The sequence below is a fragment of the Lepisosteus platostomus genome, chromosome 4, assembly GCF_059453375.1.
Source record: "Lepisosteus platostomus isolate fLepPlt1 chromosome 4, fLepPlt1.hap1, whole genome shotgun sequence".
Lineage (NCBI taxonomy): Eukaryota > Metazoa > Chordata > Actinopteri > Semionotiformes > Lepisosteidae > Lepisosteus > Lepisosteus platostomus.
The window spans coordinates 59075179-59094233 of NC_142614.1; the positions used below are offsets into that span (position 1 = coordinate 59075179).

General features: G+C 38.0%; 1 protein-coding gene across 3 annotated transcripts in view; it reads right to left on the reverse strand.

Annotated features, from left to right (window-relative positions):
- Nucleotides 1–1122: 1122 nt before the first annotated feature.
- dock8 (dedicator of cytokinesis 8) overlaps nt 1123–19055 on the reverse strand; it is an 84838-nt gene continuing 66905 nt past the window's right edge. For all 3 annotated transcript variants that reach the window (XM_088630047.1, XM_088630046.1, XM_088630048.1), the window contains 17 exons: nt 18242–18377; nt 17689–17776; nt 16824–16920; nt 16355–16489; nt 15132–15284; nt 12835–12993; nt 12034–12134; nt 11057–11249; nt 10568–10711; nt 9790–9921; nt 9085–9219; nt 8805–8894; nt 7922–8158; nt 7172–7315; nt 5753–5859; nt 5020–5190; nt 1123–2913 (listed from right to left, as the gene is read on the reverse strand). In XM_088630047.1, the coding sequence (XP_088486173.1) occupies nt 2862–2913; nt 5020–5190; nt 5753–5859; nt 7172–7315; nt 7922–8158; nt 8805–8894; nt 9085–9219; nt 9790–9921; nt 10568–10711; nt 11057–11249; nt 12034–12134; nt 12835–12993; nt 15132–15284; nt 16355–16489; nt 16824–16920; nt 17689–17776; nt 18242–18377 (2274 nt within the window). In that variant the 3' untranslated portion in view covers nt 1123–2861. The remainder of the gene's footprint in view (nt 2914–5019; nt 5191–5752; nt 5860–7171; nt 7316–7921; nt 8159–8804; nt 8895–9084; nt 9220–9789; nt 9922–10567; nt 10712–11056; nt 11250–12033; nt 12135–12834; nt 12994–15131; nt 15285–16354; nt 16490–16823; nt 16921–17688; nt 17777–18241; nt 18378–19055) is intronic.

The window sequence follows — 19055 nt, forward strand, 5'->3', positions numbered from 1 at the left end:
TGCATTTTCATTAATCCCTCTTTGCTGTAGACTAGAAGCGATAGTGAACTGCTGTACGCAGGTCTACTCAGTGGTAGAGCCATTTTAATAGATAAAATTATGCTTTGGAAAAAATATATTTATACCTTGGTGAGAGACCTCCTGGGAAAAGCTAAGGTCGCTGTTGGAAGAGGTGTTAGTGGGGTCAGCAGGGGGTGTTCACCCTGCAGCCTGTGTGGGTCCTAATGCCCCAGTATAGTGACGGGGACACTATACTGTAAAAATGCACTGTCCTTCAGAGAAGCAAAAACAGAGGTTCTGACTCTTTGTGGTCATTAAAAATCCCAGGGTGTTTCTCGAAAAGAGTAGGGTGTTACCCCGGCATCCTGGCTAAATTTCCCAAATGCCCTTACCAATCATGGCCTCCTAATAATCCCCATCTATGAATTGGTTTCATCACTCTGTTTTCCTCCATCTCCTCCATCCAGGTGGGGCTGCACATTGGTGGTGGTGGAGAGGAGTCCCCATTACCTGTAAAGTGCTTTGAGTGGAGCGTCCAGGAAAGTGTAAGGAATTATTATTATTAGATGCAGAGAAAGTCAAGGTGGAGAAGGAAGTGGGACTGTCCAGCACAAGGACATATTGTTGGACAATATGTGTTCAATATGTTTAATACTGTGAATGCTACAATATGTGTAAATCAAGTTGGTGTACTATTCCAATAATTTAACACGTTGCAATATTCATATAATATTCAGGTAATCTAAGCAGCAGTAAATTATATTGTATGTAGGTAGAATTGGAAGAAACATCATCCATGTTCCTAAATATCATAATTGCTTTTGTGCCTCCTCCTGTCCTGTGTGAGAGTATGAAGTATTGTAAGCAAAAAACAAAATAGTTTTTCTATTGACCTCATATGCCAAAACTGGAACTAAAGAGATGAAAAAGTTCTTGACTAGGTTAACACAGGAGTTTATTTACACACTGCCCTGTCCAGAAAGTAACAACAGCAATAACACGTATATAGATCAACACAAGTCATGTTACCCAACATTTGTACTGTAAATTGTGTAAGAGTGCTGTATTCTAACAGGAATTTATGATGAGACAATGTTACATTAAAAATAAAGACAGGCTCCATTTTTGTACCAATATTTATTAAGTGTATTAAACTCTTACTTACAGTTGTGAAATGTATTTATGTTTTTGAAGTTACTTCTCAACACAACACTCAATAGGTCCCATGTAAAAAAACAACAACAAAAAACTCAATAAAACAGATTCCGGTGCTTACAGGTACTTACAAAAAACCTCAGATATGGAATTACAAAAAGCAGCATGTTGTGTAATGTAACAGATTATTTGACAACATGAAATGTCCTTGTTGAGTTTTTGAGTCAAAATAAATAGAAAACTAAATGACTTGATTCTAAATCATGTAACTAATTTTCCCCAATAGGGTGTTGTATTTGAAGAATGTATTCTGCTGTAAACTGAACAACAAATACCACTTCCATTTATCTTAACATGTGAATAACACATTGATTCTGAAAACTTATAAGCCATTCCAGAAATGGAATGCATGCTCCAAATATGCTTGAGAAACTCCAGCACACCTTTATCAACTGGTATCCCCGCTTTTGACAACTGGCCAGCTGTTTTACTCCTTTCATAAAGCCTGACTAATGATCCATATAAACATATTCATATGAACAACATTCAGCTAAAACTGAACACAATCTTGAAAGCCTGTTTTGTCCAGACTTACATTTGACAGGTTAGAAGTGAGATTAATTATTTCGTCCCTTTAGACCCTTGTGGTTACTATTATTTAACTGATCAAAGGATCTCAAACAGATATCATTAATATACAACTTTTTCATATTTTCTGTCTTTGACCATTTATGGTAGATTGGATATTATTTACTCTCCTTGTTTTAGAAAGAGCTCATTCTCCCATTTTGAAAACCTGTAATATGTAGGCACCTTGATTTTACGTACTGTACGTCTGGAAAATTTCTGAGCAAGGAGAAGTCCATGGTTACTTCCGGATAAGTCTGGCTGTGCCATTTTTCTTTTTTGTCCGTGCATTTTATCTGAATAGTCAATACATGCATGCTTCTTTCAAAATAAATACTTTTCAGTTACAAATTTGTACAGCTAACCATATGTAAAATAAATGTCCTTAGTACCTTGTTTATTGGAAACTATATTTTTCATATACAACAGCCACCAGGTTGAGGTAGCCTCTGCTAATTCTCTATCATTAAAAATTAGGACCCTTCAGTATATTACACTGGAGAGAATTTCTAAAGCTGCATATTATGTAGATTTTATATCATTAAACCTCTTCTACCTGTCATGTTATATAATTTCCATTTGATAAAATGAGAGCATATTTACATGCAACGAAAGGAAATACAGTACATATAGTGCTGTTATTACTCAGTGCTCTTTTCAGTCTTGACCTGCAGAGACTTTTCATATAAACCCTTTAATCTTATAAGTGAAACCAGGTTTTAAAAGGAAAAACACTACAGAGTTTTGAAACATGGTAATTAAAGGCCTGGGAACTATTGTATAAACCGCACTTAACCTTTATCAAAAGCTGCTTCACACCAGGACTGTTCTGGTGCAATTCATAGGCAATTCATTTAAGCTACTAGGTTTTCTATTAAATTAAAGTGTATGGGAAAAGCTTGTAATAGGCTTAACGTTTCATCAAAATTAATCCCAATGTCCAACTTCTAACGCTGCTTGCGTGCAGTCTCTCCTCAGCAATTTTCAACAAATAAGGGATCAAATTATTCTTCTGTCCCACCATGTCTTTCAATTAAGAATGGTCTTCTCGGTGCACACTTGAGAAACAGCTCATCCTCTCATGAATTCTCATCAGCGGTTCTTCGAAAACTGTGTCTTTTAAAAGATTCCCTTTATAAAAAAGACCAAAAGACAGAGGAAAGGTGAAATTTAAATACAGTATTATATTTGTCTTGAGTATGAGATTCTCTGTCTGTCTTTTTAAAAAGCAGTGAGAATTAGTTCAGTTGAAAATCAGGAATGCAGCAGATTCACTAGGTCACTTTTTTAGACAAATGTACTTATAGAACAAGCATTTCTTAAAAACAGGCACCATAGGCTGCGCCTGGCAGTTCATTCCCTTCTTCCACATATGGCTGAAATATGCAGTATATTTGTGGTAGACCTGGAGTGCACTTTGACTGCAGCTACACAAGTGTAGCAGTTCCTTACTCCACTTACTCTACGCAAAGGGAGAAATGTAACTTTTAGTGTTACATCATCATCTTTGCATAATAAACCCATTCATTGATTTGTTTTTCTAAGCCAGGTCTTGAGATCACAGAGCTCTGTTGGGGGAATAGATACATTTTCAGCACAGCAAGAGAATGTATATAATGAGAATCAAAAGAAACGTGTTACTTCTGATTACCACTCCCAAAGAAAGCAACGCATCTTTTTCTAGCAGGTGCACTGGCACTTGACATTTCGACAGGTAAACTCATTATGATGAGTAGCATTTGTCATCCACAGGAGGTCTGCTGTGAAAGTTACAAGCTAGTAGCATGTGACCACAGCTGGAAGCAATACAAATTGTAAACCTATGACTCGTGCTTTGCGCCATGTTGTAAATGCTGTCTTGTGGGAATCTGTCCTATTCTTTTCATAGAGCCTGGACAAGCATGAGCCTGTTCACTAGCAGCGTCCTCCACTGTGACCTAACTGTCACATTCCCATCTCTCAGGAAAGTCATCATTACACAAGCAGCATGAGACGGCACGTTGTGCTGCTGAAATACTTGCCCATCGTGAACCCACAGGAGGAGCAGCGAGCAAGGGCCCATGATTTGATTAATGTACTGTAGCACCCAGCAGTCAGTTTGCCATGCTGGAATGCTATTTGCTTAATTAACGCATGAGTCACACCTGTGTGGAAGAACTTGCTTTCAATATCCAGCATTTACCCAGGTGTTCCCATTTTTCTCTCCACTACCGACAGTATATCATGAATTAATTTATCATGAATTATTCATTGATCATTCTATGATGCTAATAATATTTAATCAATATCTTAAATTTGTAGACTTTATTTCTAAAAACCTGCCTTCATAAAATTACAAGTTTCTTTTGAGGCTCCGTATACTGTACCTTTCTAAGTACACTTTCAAAACTAAGAGAATGTGATGGGGGATTTACAACTATTAGAAGCTAATAAAACATATACCCTTTCCAGGCCTTTTAATTCCTCTACACCGTAGCAAAACAACAAAAACAAGGCATTAGACTGAAAGTTGTTGGTGATTTCATACACACATTATTTTATTTTTCCTATTAAATGTGTGTATTGTAAGCTGCCTGCTAACTTACCACATATTACAACATTTGTCATATTTGTAATAAATAATAATTCTTAACCAATTCAAATCCATCTTTCAGATTATACCACTGGGCCATGAGCTGTAAAACCTCCATCACATTCTCTTAGTTTTGAAATGTACTTTTTTAAATAGCAGTGATTATAATCTATTTATAATCATTGAAGTCAGAATCCTCAATTAGTTTCTACCTTTGGAATTATTTATGGTGGCCCATTATTTTTCAATAGTTTCCCAGTTTCTATTTGCTAAAATGTGTCTTTAAGTCTTGGCTCAAAGCAAAGAGCCATGCTCCCTTGGCTGGTCATTTGACCGAAGCTCAAACTCAAGGCTTCTGCGAATGGGTCAGTATTATAACTCTCCCATGTGCATAATGGAATTCCACTGCACAGCATATCACAGGGGGATGTCAGCTTTCGTATTGCTACTTTCAATATACATTTTGAAGTAATTACTCAGTTACCTGTAGCTTTTGTAATGATAATGTTTTCATAATGCACTTGTATAATAGACATGCTTTTTACAGGATATAATCTGTGTTTTCACAAATGCTTGTACGAATCAAAAGTTTTTATTGTATTCATTAATATTTTAAGCTTCAAGGTTGTACAGTTAAAAAAAAGGATTTACAGTATGTGGATTACCTGTTTTCTATTCGAGGCTTGATTAGAGGTTTATAAAGTTCTGGGATCTTTCTCTCAATCATTGGCCTCAGGTTTTCTTTAAGTTTATTGTAGTTCTTCCGGAGTTCATGTTGATATTCCTTCTGATCAGATGTAATAAGATGTCTGTTCTTTTCCACAGCCTCTCCACACCTGCAGGAAATGTATCAGTAAGGGAAGGGACAGTTGACATTAGTTAATACATAGAATCATTTTAATTCCTGTTCAGATATCATTATATTTCACACATACTGTAACTATGACCCATAAGTAAAGTTTTTTCTTGCAATGCCAATGTAGTCTTTTCAATTACAAAGATATAGAAAACTACAATTAATAAACGAGAGCTAAGTACATTATGATTCATTACTAGAAAATATGTAAACCTAACAAATTTAGTTTTGTACACTTTTCAGTGGTTGTGAATTGACATTTATATGCATTATGGAAAAACTTTCAGCACTAGTATTTAGCTAACCTGGAAGAGATTAGTTAAGTAAATACTGCAGGAGAGAGTAGTGCATATCTTACACATAATAAATGAATGAATGATACTGGGATGCTAATACTTATGTGTATTTATATTTATATTAAAAAATCACAATAGTGCAGAAGCCAGTAATACTCTTGGGCAATCAAAGCAGTCAAATGAGACAAAATACCTCAAACAATTTGAATGTGGAACAAAATATGACCATATTTCCTCCTAACGTACCGCATAATGAACTCTTTAAAGCACAGTCTCAGTTTGTTGTGGTGCCTGAAAAGCTTGGGGTCTGCTGGGATTTCATTCAAGAACACCTGGGCTACCTCTAGGGGACCCTGAAAAGGGCAAAAAGATGTTTATTCTATTGCAAAGCGGATAAAAAAACCCAGCTGAATCACAGGTTTGTATAAACATTTCTTTATGATCTGCAAAAATAGAAATATATTTCACATCAGAGAATTTACAGTAAAATAAAGAATAATGCCAATCACAGTGCAGTTAACAATACAGTTACTCAATGTCTGAGTTATTTATATTATTTTAAGTAATTTATTGTTATTAGTCCTGTCTACAAAAACATTTGGTAAGGTATTGAACAGTTATTTTGTATTATTCAGTTAAACTTTATGTTTATGCCACAATGTAAAAGTTCGACAAAGATTAACTAGAACTGGCCTAAATTTGCAAATGTATTTTTGAGTCTAAAGTCATATATTGTTGTAATGTTAAGTTCAAAGAGCACAGCAAGACTTTTCCTTTTGACTACTTTCTGTACCACAAATTACTATAAAATCTGCAATGTGTATTCAAGGATAAAATAATGTATTTTTCTTTGTAATACTGACATTGCTGTACCTTATATCTAAAATGTTAACAAAAGAGTTATATTTTTGTATATATGAAAAGAATGATTGTCAAAATTTGTAGTCTAGTCTAATTTATAGTCTATTAAAAATTGTGTTCCTCTTATAGATGTTTCCAACAGTCCACATTCTTTTTGTCCCTCACATTATCATAGTTCTAAAATACATAACTTCTAGTACTACTTCTCAACCCAAGCCACCAAAAATTAACAGACTACAACAAAGTTTTTAGAGTTGCAAGAAATCTGTGTAAGAGGGCAGTAGGTTCAGACAAGATGGCGAATCTCTTCTGAACTACATTTCCCACAAGGCAGTGTGTGTGTGTGTGGGGGGGGAGACCTGCCATTCCTGGACGGTGACATTTGGTTGGTTGGCAGTTCAAAACCATGAAGTAGAGGCTTCCAGGGGCTGTCAATATCTTCTGTCTATGCTAGAGGATCAGCACCAGAGGAAGCATGAAGGAAATTGCTGACTGACTCATGGACATTGGAGTTTGAATATAGGATAAGAGTTTGAGTTTGAGTTTTGACAGACGGTTTGGATTGATGTCAATAAGCACCTTAACTGCCTGCTTGCATTATAGACAGATTAAGAGTTTAAAGGAAAACATTTACATAGAGCTGAAAGAGAAGCTAGGGTTTTGTGTTTTGGGGGGGTTTAATTGTACTATAAATGACCTTTTTTTGCCTTACGTCTCTCTTTGCTGCTGTTGCCGGAATTCTGCATGTTAAAATATACCTGCTACCACATTGTGCAGCAGTTAATACTGATCCTAGGAACACACCTGATTGACTGTTGCCCCCACAGACCCTTGCAAAACCATTTGAAGCATCTTGGCATCTGGTTGCTCTCTGTGAGTGGCGACGGCCAGCTCCAGGGTTTTCTTCTGCATGTCCTCAATGGCCACTTCAATGGGTGTGAGATCAAACTGGAGCCAAAGGAATATATGGTTAGACTATTGTATGAGGGATGTTACTGAGGGAAGCTTTAGCTCTTTATTGATCGAAACGTGAATGGTTAAACTGAATGATATGATGGGTAAATAAATGTCAGCAAAAACTGCAAGAAAATCAAAAATTACAATTCTGATTCGATATGTATTCGCCCCCTGACCCACCACCTGGTGGAAGCACCCTTAAGAAGTACTTACAGCTGCAAGTATTCTCCTGCAGGTTTCTACCACCTTTGCACACCAGAACATTAGAATTCTCCTCCCTTCTTCTGTGCAAATTTTCTTAAGATCTGTCATTTTCATTGGGGTTGGTTGATGGACAGCAATTTTCAAATCTTGCCAGTTTTTCTCTTGGATTCAAGTCAGGACTTTAACCGGGATACTTACTATGAAAGACAGTGTAAAATTGCTAACACCAGTCTCTATGCATGTGAATTTAACATGCATTGTGCTTTAAATGTCCATCAGCATTTTTCAAAGTTTAGCCTATAGTCCCCTAGGCCACTGCTAGACTGTTTTTGTTAGACTGTTAGACTTTCAATGTCTTTGTGCGATGACACCAAGATAGCAGCCATACTGTACCTCCTCCTTCTGAATGACATTAATCCTGGTCTTGACATAGGGGAAGGCATGCATAGTGGTCAGGATAGTCTTTCTCTTGTACTGCTCATTGAGCTCTCCTCTGGGGCGGCCACTCTTTGTGAAGGGGGTGGTGTACATGAAGCGTCTCAAATTGAAGTTCTTTTCAAAATTGGTCAACCTGTCTTTCATTTCATACTCATCAAAGTATGGCTCCACAAAGGTGATCTGAATGTAAGCCTACAAGAACAGAGAAAATGCAGACCTTTTTCAAATAAGTCACAGCAACAACTTAAGTAACACGAAAAAATAAAATAAAATGAGAATGTTTTAAGTTATATTGTTTAACAAGATGAACGTTAAAGCAACACTGATTGAAAACTGGTGAAAATTCCTATTACATCACATCTCTTTTTGGCAACAACTAAGTTCTTTCTTCTCTGACCACTGAGAACAGAAATGAAATTTTCAGGTCTTGCATGCCAAATGGTTTCCAAGACTATGATTAACAGAAGAAAAAAACCTTTACTTGGATCAATTTGTTTCCTTATTTAAAAGCAACTTAAGAGTTTTTTTAAACAGGATAGTGTGTATTAACAGGTGGATGTCAAGCAGTAATGATGTTAATTTTAATAATCACATTAGTCTTAAACTTAATACATATTGATATCATGCTCAAATGTTTTATTTTGCATTTTGCGTTCCTGATGTACACTGGGTGGCTGCTTATAGAATAACGACAATCCATCAATACGTCCGGTAACAGTAACAGTAAGCTGAGGCCTCTTTGAAAAACAAACCTAAATCTCATTACTTCAGACAACAATAATAAAAGCAGGATCAACTTTCTACATCACAGACTCCTTAAAAGTAAATGGAGACGCACCTTTTTAGGATTTAGCTTGGCTTTGTCAACTGGGGCTGAATCTTTTATTACCTCCATAGCGTCCTGTCCAAAGCACTGACTGTAAAAGTTCTGAAACAATGTGACAAATTGGAAAAAAAGGCAAAATATTTTAAACTACATCATAAGACAGTTGCATCAATTGACTGTTTTATGCTAAAAATACAAAGTGGTAGTTTTCCTTCTTCTCTTTCAAATGGCTGGCATTTCAGCACAAGCTAATTGAATTAAGCACATTCAAATGACTTTGATTTCTGTTTACCTCTAATCTGTGGGATATTTCTGGAAGCTTGGTGATATCAGGTTCCTTGTAAATAAATTCACGCTCATCCAAGTCTCCAAACTTCATTCCATAGAAACCCACGCGGAAATATGTTCCAAACATTCTTTTGTGACCCTTTTAAAACAAGGTTTAAGAACTTGAACTACAAAGAACAGGCACATTTTGTTTATTATTGGCCCCAGATTAAGAAAATGCAGTTTAGTTTTGTTCATATGGCATAGAGCAGTTGGCTTTTCCCTATTAAAAAACGTCTGAAGCTAATCTGGTCCTTTTTTCCGTCAAATTCCTGAAAGCCAGCCCGGAATTTTGTCTTAACATGCTGTATATGGAAATGGTGTAACTTTCACTCAAAACTAGTACATACTTGGATATTTTTCAATGCTTTTTTATATTTCCTTTTGAAAGCAGTTTTTTTCCTTTGTAATTAATTTATTTAAGCAGCTTTTACTCCCATTGCCCCTTTTTAATGAGCCCTCCCAGAAGCCATTACATTCAGGAAATACAGTATTTTTCTCCATAAGTTAAAGCCATTTGTAAACCAAGTGTGTCAACACATACAGTATGACCCCCAGTACAGATCAGTGAATGTTCTAATGTTAATATATCAATATAAATATATTTAACGAAATATGATTTGCCTTATGGAGAGATACAAAACACTGTAAGATGAAGAGAAATGGGTACCTTCTGGATGATATTCTCAAAGGCTTTCTGCAGCTTGTCGTGAGTGGAAGACAGTTTCCTGAAGTCCCTGTGAGCCTCCAGAATAGGAATGACGATTTTGTAAACTTCATTTACGGTTTCATACAATCCACCCTACAACAGAAAGAGAGGAAGGTGCCTTTAAAATAATTAAAATTGTGATCTGGTAAAGCATTGCTTATGCCTACTGCTTATGATCTGGGAAAGCATCGATCTTCATTTAGTGCTAGCACCCCTTAATGACACAAATACAAATTTCATTCAGCCAGGTCCATCAAATCAATGTCATTCTTCCATTACTGCAACATCCCATGATTTGTGGATTGTGCTACAGTACATATTTTATTATGATCATAGGTCATTGGTAACCACATCTCAGGGAGCTACAATCCAGCAGGTAACACATTAGCTTTGATACATTTAGTAAGTTAATTGATCAAATTAAACAAGGAATGGCCTCCTATGGTCCCCGAGCACTAAAGGCTGTTGGTATTTCAAGGGATATCCAAACTCCTGAGCAAATCACCTGCTTAAGTGGTCAAAACAACTGTTCCAAGTGAAGAGAAATGGATGAGTTAAGGAATAATCCAAATGAAAACCAGCTGGACTGGATGATACCCCAGTCTTAGGGTATCATCTCACCTCGGCAGACAACACTATTATTTTAACACAAGTGCAGCTTCTCATTAGCACTAACGACCAGCCCTAACCCGCTCAGCCCTCTGGGTCTAATCGCCAGTGCCAGATAGCCCTCACTCACAGTGCTGAACAGCTCAGCGGCCTGCTCCAGAAGGCCCACCAGGCCGTTCTCAGTGAAGTACCGGCCAGTGCAAATCCCATCCTCATCCGGAGACAGGATGTCATCCGACACCGCTGATTCCTCTAGGACGTTGGAAGAGATATTCTGCAATGTAAACACAATGAAAGACTGTCAGATTGTTCAGTTTTTATTCATCGATTAATGTTTGATCCAAAGAATGCTAGGCACACATTCAGGATTACATTCTGATGAACATTATCTGGCAGGTCCTAAAACCCTGCACAGCTTTTTGTTTTGATTCAGAACAACTACACCACCTGGTAAATGGTACAAATTTACTCAGTATGACGCGATTACATTTTTAAAATTAATACAGTCATCGTTGGGGATGAAACTCATAAATTAGATACATAAAACAGAAGCAGGTTGGAGTGTAGTTCGATGACTCAGGTGTGAACGGAGGGGAACAGTCTTGCAGATCTTGGATACCTGAAAGCTGACGCTGCCCACAGGCAGGTATTTGTGGTCCTCCAGCATACTCAGATATTCAGCTACCAGGGCAGCAGCGTGCACCAGGCACATGGCGGCCTCTGTGTAGCACTTTCTCTTGCTGTGCTTCTCCGCCATGTTCTGCAACCAGGTCAGACGCAGGTCAGGGGATGTCTGGTAGCCCTTTGCTATTCTGATGGCAGACAGAACGAAAAAGCGGTGAGTACCAGGAGGAACGAGTTCCCCCTCTGAATCATCAGTCAGAGGTGTCATGATTCATATTTTCACCTAGTGTCTGGATGTGATAGAACGCCTGACTTGATGTTCTGAAAAGATCTTGCATGTAAAAGAAAATATTTAACGAGCTGTAGGATTTAGGTTGGAAGAGACTACTACATATTTTATTCAAGAACAGAGCAAAAAGATACTGGAGAGGTCAAGCTGTAATTCCATTTTCAAAGTTCATATAACCAGTACTATCTTAAAATTCCAAATACAGTAAACTTTAAAATCTGGGATTTGAGAATGAGAGTCTGGATATGTCACTAGACTAAGCTCCAGGTGAAGTACCCTCGCCTTGTATTTCAGGGTCTGACACACTGTGTGAACAAGGGAACTTTGCCTCTTTTCTCAGAGACATTAATTGCACTACACAGCAGTAAGCAAGTCGAACATTTAATCTATACATATTCTTTGGAACATTTTTTCTTGCTTTAAAATGACTAAGCTGGTAAGAAGGTCAAGTAGGTAGCTGCATCAGCATGCGCAAGCTGCAAAGGAACAAGTAAAGGTTTATTTTATGCTGAAAGGAGAAGAAAAGAAACAACATTTTGGCTGTGGAGCTTTCTTCAGGTGCAGGGTGCCTTTTAAGCATGGAGTAAATCTTTACTTGTTCCTAAGCTAGTAAGCGCTACCTTACCTTTTTTGAGACCTACTGTATAGGCACAGTATAACTACATAGGGAACAGAGATGTTACCTGTACATGAGATCCATCAGCATCTCTGGGTCTTCCTGGAACTCTCTCATTTTCACCGTGTCAGACAGGATGCTGTTCAGGTTTCGTAGCAACTCATCAACCTGGATACGAAATTCATTTCAAGGCTCATTTTTACACTTTGTTCAATTCTGCTTTTGTCTCTCTGAATAGTTGAAAACCAAGTCATGCCTTAAACCATCATCCAAAGTACCAAAGTAGAGTTTCCAGATGAAAAACTAAAGCATGCTAGCCATTTTACCAATATTCTCAGTTCAGTAATGTCACGTAGTGGTGTATGAATATTCAGTATTATTAAACAACGTGGTGCTTTGAGAGACTCTTTCCAGCACTGGACAGAAATTTGTATATACAGTACGTTTGTATCACTTATTATGTGATTAGTATATCTGGACTTTTAATATATTGAATTGAATTTGCCTCATCATTATCAAGGAACAAAGAAGAGCTACAGTAAGAAATACTGAAGTATTTTCAACTTTTAAATTAGGTTACAATGTGTGCTCTTTGCAAAGTACTGCAGAAAACCCATTCCCTTACTACATATAGCTCTGCTTAAACTATTGTGACATTATCAGACAGTATCACAGTCAAACCACCACAATGTTATTTTTGCGTGTCTTATGTTATGTTTTCTGGTTTTCTTTTTTTTCTCATTCACCGTTGTCAAAATGCTTTTCCCATTAACACAATACTATAACAGCCATCAAAGTGAAGTTTTTTATAGCATAAAGTTTTAGTTGGAAGGTTTTTATTTTGGATGCTAGGAAAAAAAGGATGTACCTGGCAAGGTAATTGTGTTGACTGCATCTCTGTGTCCTCCTCAGCGTATGCCAAGATAGTTCGTAAAGATCTTCTCAGGTACTCTTCATGGAAATCTGAAGATTTACCCACTAGCGAGGCCAGAGACATGGTGACCTGCATCTTCACACGGGAGAAATTCTAAAAATACAAACAAACTATCAATATGCAGGAAAGCCTCTTTGGGACTTCAGACCATTTTTTTAAAAAAAAAAGATTTGCCTCCACTACAGGAACCCTCTAAAAATGCTAATCAGGTACAGTATGATCCCAAAGATTCCAAATATATCAGTGTTTCCCTCAAGCAAAGTTTAAAAGGATGACAAGGAAATCAAAATAGAAGCAGAACAATGTGATTCTAAAAAAATAAAAACTCAAGTGCTTAATGCCTCACAGCACTAGGGTTCACCTTTGGATCTGTGTGTGTGTTCTCCCTGTTTGTTCCAGGTGCTCCAGTTTCCTCTCACAGTCGAAAACCATATTGGCAGCTTAATTGGCTTCTGGCAACATTGTCTCTGGTGCGAGTGTGTGCGTGTCTGTGTTTGTGCCTGTGTGTCCGCCCTGCGGTGGACTGGCGTCCCGTCCAGGGTGTACCCTGCCCTGAATCCATTGCTTGCTGAGATACTGTAGGTCCTGTACTTCAATATCATGTGACACTCAATGGGCTGCATTTTGTTACTTCAATCATTTTAGTGTCTCTTTAATCAAAACAACACAAAATATTTGTGCAATGCATGCACAGTTGGCAGAAAGATTCTTTTTTCTATTTATTACACAATACAAAATGCATACTGTATATTGACTGAAGATTGTCTACCGTTAGTCAATTCACTTGTGTACCTAGCCTAACTTTGCTAGGTACACCATGAAATCTGTACTAAAGTTTCTGCCTTTTGTCAAGTTGACCAGCATCATCGTCATGTTCTACAGTTTCAGTAGCTTTCTCCTGAACACCCAAGTAAGGAGCCTTATTAGTGATGTCAGCGCTGAAACCAGACTTGCCACACACTCGGCTTTACTTTCAGTGTATTGGATTTTTCAAATCTGTTCATACACATAATTATAGAACCTAAAAATAACTCTCACCAGGTAACATCACAGGAGATTACAGATTTAAAAATCAATGGTGCACCTCAGTAATTTTTTATTTGATAATAATATTGTCCTATTTACCGGTAATACCATTTTTAATGGGCAAATGCATTCATAGCTTTTCTGAGATTAATAATATTTTACAAGGTTTACAAAAATATATCATGGCAGACATCAGTCAATACAACAGTACTGTGCCATTGGCTCTCTGCTGTGATGGTTCTTTTTTATGGTTCTATTGATTCTGGGGAATCGAAACACGTCGACAAAACTAAAATAATCCATCTTGTTTATCACCAGCAAAAAAGCAAAAGTATTCCTTACTAACATGGTCTTAATTGATAATAAGTGTTTTGTATGTAGTATATCAATCATTTACATGGAAGCCTCATTCTAAAATCATTAATACTATAGCTTTATAACACTGTATATCATCAGGGGTGCATCAATCCAACTTAAAAAAGCTACCACCTGTAGGATTAAAGCAATACAGCTGATGTTATATATTGTGTATTTTTATCTTCAGCAGGTAGACCAGGAATGGCAAGATTACCTTACATTTGATACCCATGTTTTCTATGCAAAAAAAACACAAAAATGTGTTTTGATCCTGGTTATACATGAGAAATTACGCTTGTCAATACTTCACAGTACGATCTGCGATTACAAGATACCATGCACACATGAAAACAAGGTGTTTCTGTTAATACTGCGGCGAAAAGCTCCCATTTTTCCTGCAGTGTGAAATACAGCATCTGAAGTGGCCATGATAAGAATCGTTACTATCTACGTTCACCACCATGATCCTACATTTTCTTACACATGAACAACATAGAGAAAAATATAGACTGCTCTTCAAGCAGCGTTGTAACAGAAAACTAAACAAACGGGCCGAGAATCCAAAAATTCTCTGAAGGAATAGTTTAAAGCAGATTGAGAATGAAAACCAGCATTTGGCATAGGCAAATCCACAGAAGAGTAACATCATCACAGAGTATACTGAGTGCAAGCATTGCCTTGAGATTCTCTCACAGGGGATTATGGGTTCTTATGCTCTAACCTTCAATGAGGCACATCACAGGCTACCGTAAAGCACAAAGGCAGGATAAACAACTAATAATAATAAACAGTCAGCAAAGCAGATTGGGTAAAAGTGAAAGGGGTGGGGTGGAAGGAGTTTGCCTTACGCTGGCTGAGCTGTAGCTGTATCTCATGATGAGGTAGAGGGTGGCGCAGGCCTGGCTGCGGTTGCCATCGATGCAGCTGCTGCAGTGCTGTAGGACTTTCTGGCACAGGTCGGCGCACTGCTCCGCCTCTTCCTCGAAGAGCAGGTCTCCAAACTGCAGTGCACAGTACAAACCCACAGGCCTCAGGCCAGCACTCGGAGGAGACAAGACACTGCGAGCCATCGGAATGGCTGGAGGGGGAACTTAATGATACCTTCAAACCACTGAAAGATGCACTGAAGAGGTCAGACACCGGCCTGTGGGCCAGCTCATCAGTCTAAAAGAGAGGCTGTTCACGACTTACTTATCTGGTCATTATTATTACTACTACCGATTAAACACACCACAGGAAATGGACGAAGAAGACAACAAGTTTCGGGATGAAGAAAAGCACTCACAATTGTGCTCAGTAAAAGACTTCCTAAAGTTACGGCCCATTTTTCAGCATTTGTTTTGAATTTATATATTGGATTGTAAGGTAAAGAATGTTATTGCCACCATCAAGGAAAAAAAAAATCACGAGTTGTCTAGTAAATACAAGACACTTGACAGAAATTGACCATGTCCACCAAGCTGCAGAATGTGTATGGACTTACTTTTCAGTGGTGTCTATTCGTAACACAATTTTAACCATGAGGACACTCACCCATATCCTTAAACAAGAACAAGGGTGCTGTGCAATCTCTTCCACCGCTTAAACTGAAAGTCAACTAATGGTAATCTAGGTATTGTAGGACAATTGTGCTATAGCGTCATGATCACATAAAGTAGATGACAATATATGATCTTGTAATTATGACATAATCGCATAACTAAAAGATCATTTGCATACTCGTAATAACAAGATAATTTTCTCGTAATTACGAGATAACTCGTTAATATTTTCTTTTCCTTGATGGCAGCAAAGCAATGCGCTTCTGTAGCGCGAAAACACAAATGTAGAAAATAAGTAAGCAAAACCATTAAAAACTACAGAAAATATCAGGAGAAGTAAGACTGCAGCATTTCTGATTCTGAGACACGAGTTGCAGTGCTACGCTCATTTAGGATTGACAGACACTGTGTATTCATGACTACTGGAGATATGCTCCCAGTAAAAGTGATTCTGCTATATTTCTCAGGTCGTTTCGGGTGGAAGCAGGCCACAGAGCTGTATCTGGGAGCCGGAGCCTACGACGCAGTACCTTCACAATGAGGGCTCTAAGTGTGCTGAAGCAGTGTGCCAGGTAGGATGTGCTCTGGTTACAGCTGAGGGAGTGGAGCAGGACTCTCAGGACCCCTCCAAGCACACTGTCTTTGACATCAGACAGAGAGATTCCCTGCGGAAACACAAACGTAGGCCCACTCCAAGCAAAGATGGCACAAACTCCCACAGGGGAAGGATCACTTGGCTTGGAAAACCTACATTTCTAATTTTTTAATAAATAAAGTTATTAACATTACACTGATTTCTTTAAAAAGTATTTTAATGATATAAAACAGCTTGCATTAGGTATTAACTGCGCTGATATTTACATATTTACAGTACTTGAGTAAGTAAGTTTGAACTGGACCAATAGAGTAAAACATGCAGAGAAAAACAATGACTGACGAACAACAGGATGATTTACAGAGCAGCAGGAACAGTTTTGTCTTAAAGACTAGTGCACTTACCTGGATGAGGGTTTCTAGCAAGTCAAGAATGACTAGGTTAGTCTCTGTGGCCAGGTTACCACTGATAATGGCCTCTTGGTCAAGCTCTGCCTTAGTTCTGAATAAAATGAGAAGAGGTTACCTACCCATTTTTAAACACTCATTTATAATTGGCTATATACACTTATATGAACAGATTTTCTATTTGAGTGTAATATACAGTACTATTTTGACACATGTCCGATGAGAAGAAGAACAGATAAAAAAACTAAATACTGAACAACAGAATGCAGATTTCTAAACTTAGTACCAATACATCCAACAATTTACCCAAATCCTTAATTACTGAAATGTTCTTTTTTAAAAATAATTATTACAGGGAGCAAGGTAAAAACAAGGAACTGTTGTTTAATATATATGTATAGAAAGCTTATTATTTTGTATGCAAAGGACAGTAATTTGGCCCTTCTAGCTCATTTGGTTACTGATAGCAAATTGATCCAAGGATCTCTTCCTCTGTTTCTTGTAGGAAGCCAGGGTATCAGTTCCAACCACACGGATGGTTAGCTTGTTCCTCGCTCAAACAACCTTCTGCATAAAGGTATGCCACATTTTGTAAGCCTTAAATGCACTTGTCCTTAGGAGATGTTAATTTCAAACTTTATAACCCCCTGTTTTACATATACTGTACATATATTGTATGTACATATAACATTATGTACAGTACATGTATAATAATATCATATACAGTAAAACACATTACTGTATGTACTTATAATATTGGGACAATAATGAGAAAATCAAAAACTTGGAAGTTTTGGTGAAATCATAATTACACTAACATAACCCAAGTGGAGCTGCAGAGGGATCAGTAATGAACACATACTTGTCCTGTCTCTCATTGGTCTGCCGCCACTGGGTCAGATCTTTCCTCCACCTCAAGTTCTCGTTTTGTCCCAGCGTCCTGTCATTGCCTGTGTGAAAATACAGATATTTATAATACTGTTCTAATATTACTGTGGTAAAGGAACACAAAATGAAGAGGAACAGATGTAGAGGAGTGTTGGGACTTACAACTCGGTAAATTCTTACCTGGAGGTGTAAATGTGTTTAATTTGAGCCAATTAGTTTTCAGAAACGGTTTTCTGAGAATTGCAAGCAAGTGAGCGCATTTAGGGTGCGTTCACCCTAAATTCTCGCTTTACTCTCTGAAAAATTGCTGTCACTTCTTTCTTGACATACTTTCTGATCCTGGTCTCTGTGCCGACGGTGAAATAATGCCTTCCGTTGCCCCCAAACGGTTTGGAAAACTTCAAAAGGAATTTCTTTGAAGTTTCTTTTTCTCTCGTGCTTTTCACGGACAATAAAAGCCAAGATCTCTTTTCCTATCAAAGGAGGCAGGAGTGGAATCTCTCAGCTAGGTGTAAAGCTGGCCTTACCTTGGACCCCGCGACTACGTTTCATCATCTCTCCTCGGGCCCCCATGCCTCCCAGCAGAGCCTCCTCCAACCTGGCCTTGGCTTGCTGGGATTTCTGCAGTGCCTGGGTGCTCACTTTGTCGGAGCTCTGCTTCCCCTGGACAAAACACACCGAAACACACTGCATTAATGCATGCTGCAAAAGACAGACTTTATGGCAAGAGTTCTTCACATGCATAGTCTTCGAGCCTGAGAAGAAAAGTCAGTCTTGGTCTTTATCTTTGCAGGGCTGAGAGCCATGATCGTTTTATTTACGCAATGGCAGTGTTAAGAACAGTCAATCGAATGAGGGGGGCAAAGTATCTATTATCTGTAGTGTCTAAAACGTGAGAACGATTACAAACAAGAGGAGGACATCCGATACAGCTAGCTCATTTGGGTTGGTTTTTTTGGCAACTAACTGGTCCAAGGATATCATCTGGCCATTTCTTGAAGGAAGCCTCTTCAACAACATGGCTGGGCCAATTTGTTTCAAAACACTCCCAAAACACTCTTGTGTGAAACAGTAGCTCCTATTCTCAGCACTCCCATATAACTTCCACTTTTGTCCAATTCTGTAGTCTTCTCTGTTCAAGCCTGGCAGCTTATGACATTCCTTTGAGCCCAGGAATGTCTCATTAATATGCTCATTCATGACCACTCCTGAACTTAAATATTATCTGACAGTTATTTGATCAGTCCTGAATTTTGTCTAATTCTCTTTTAATTTGTTTTGCAGTTAATATGTTTTGACAGTTAGCTATACTGTACCAGAACGTGGATAATTTATATCAAT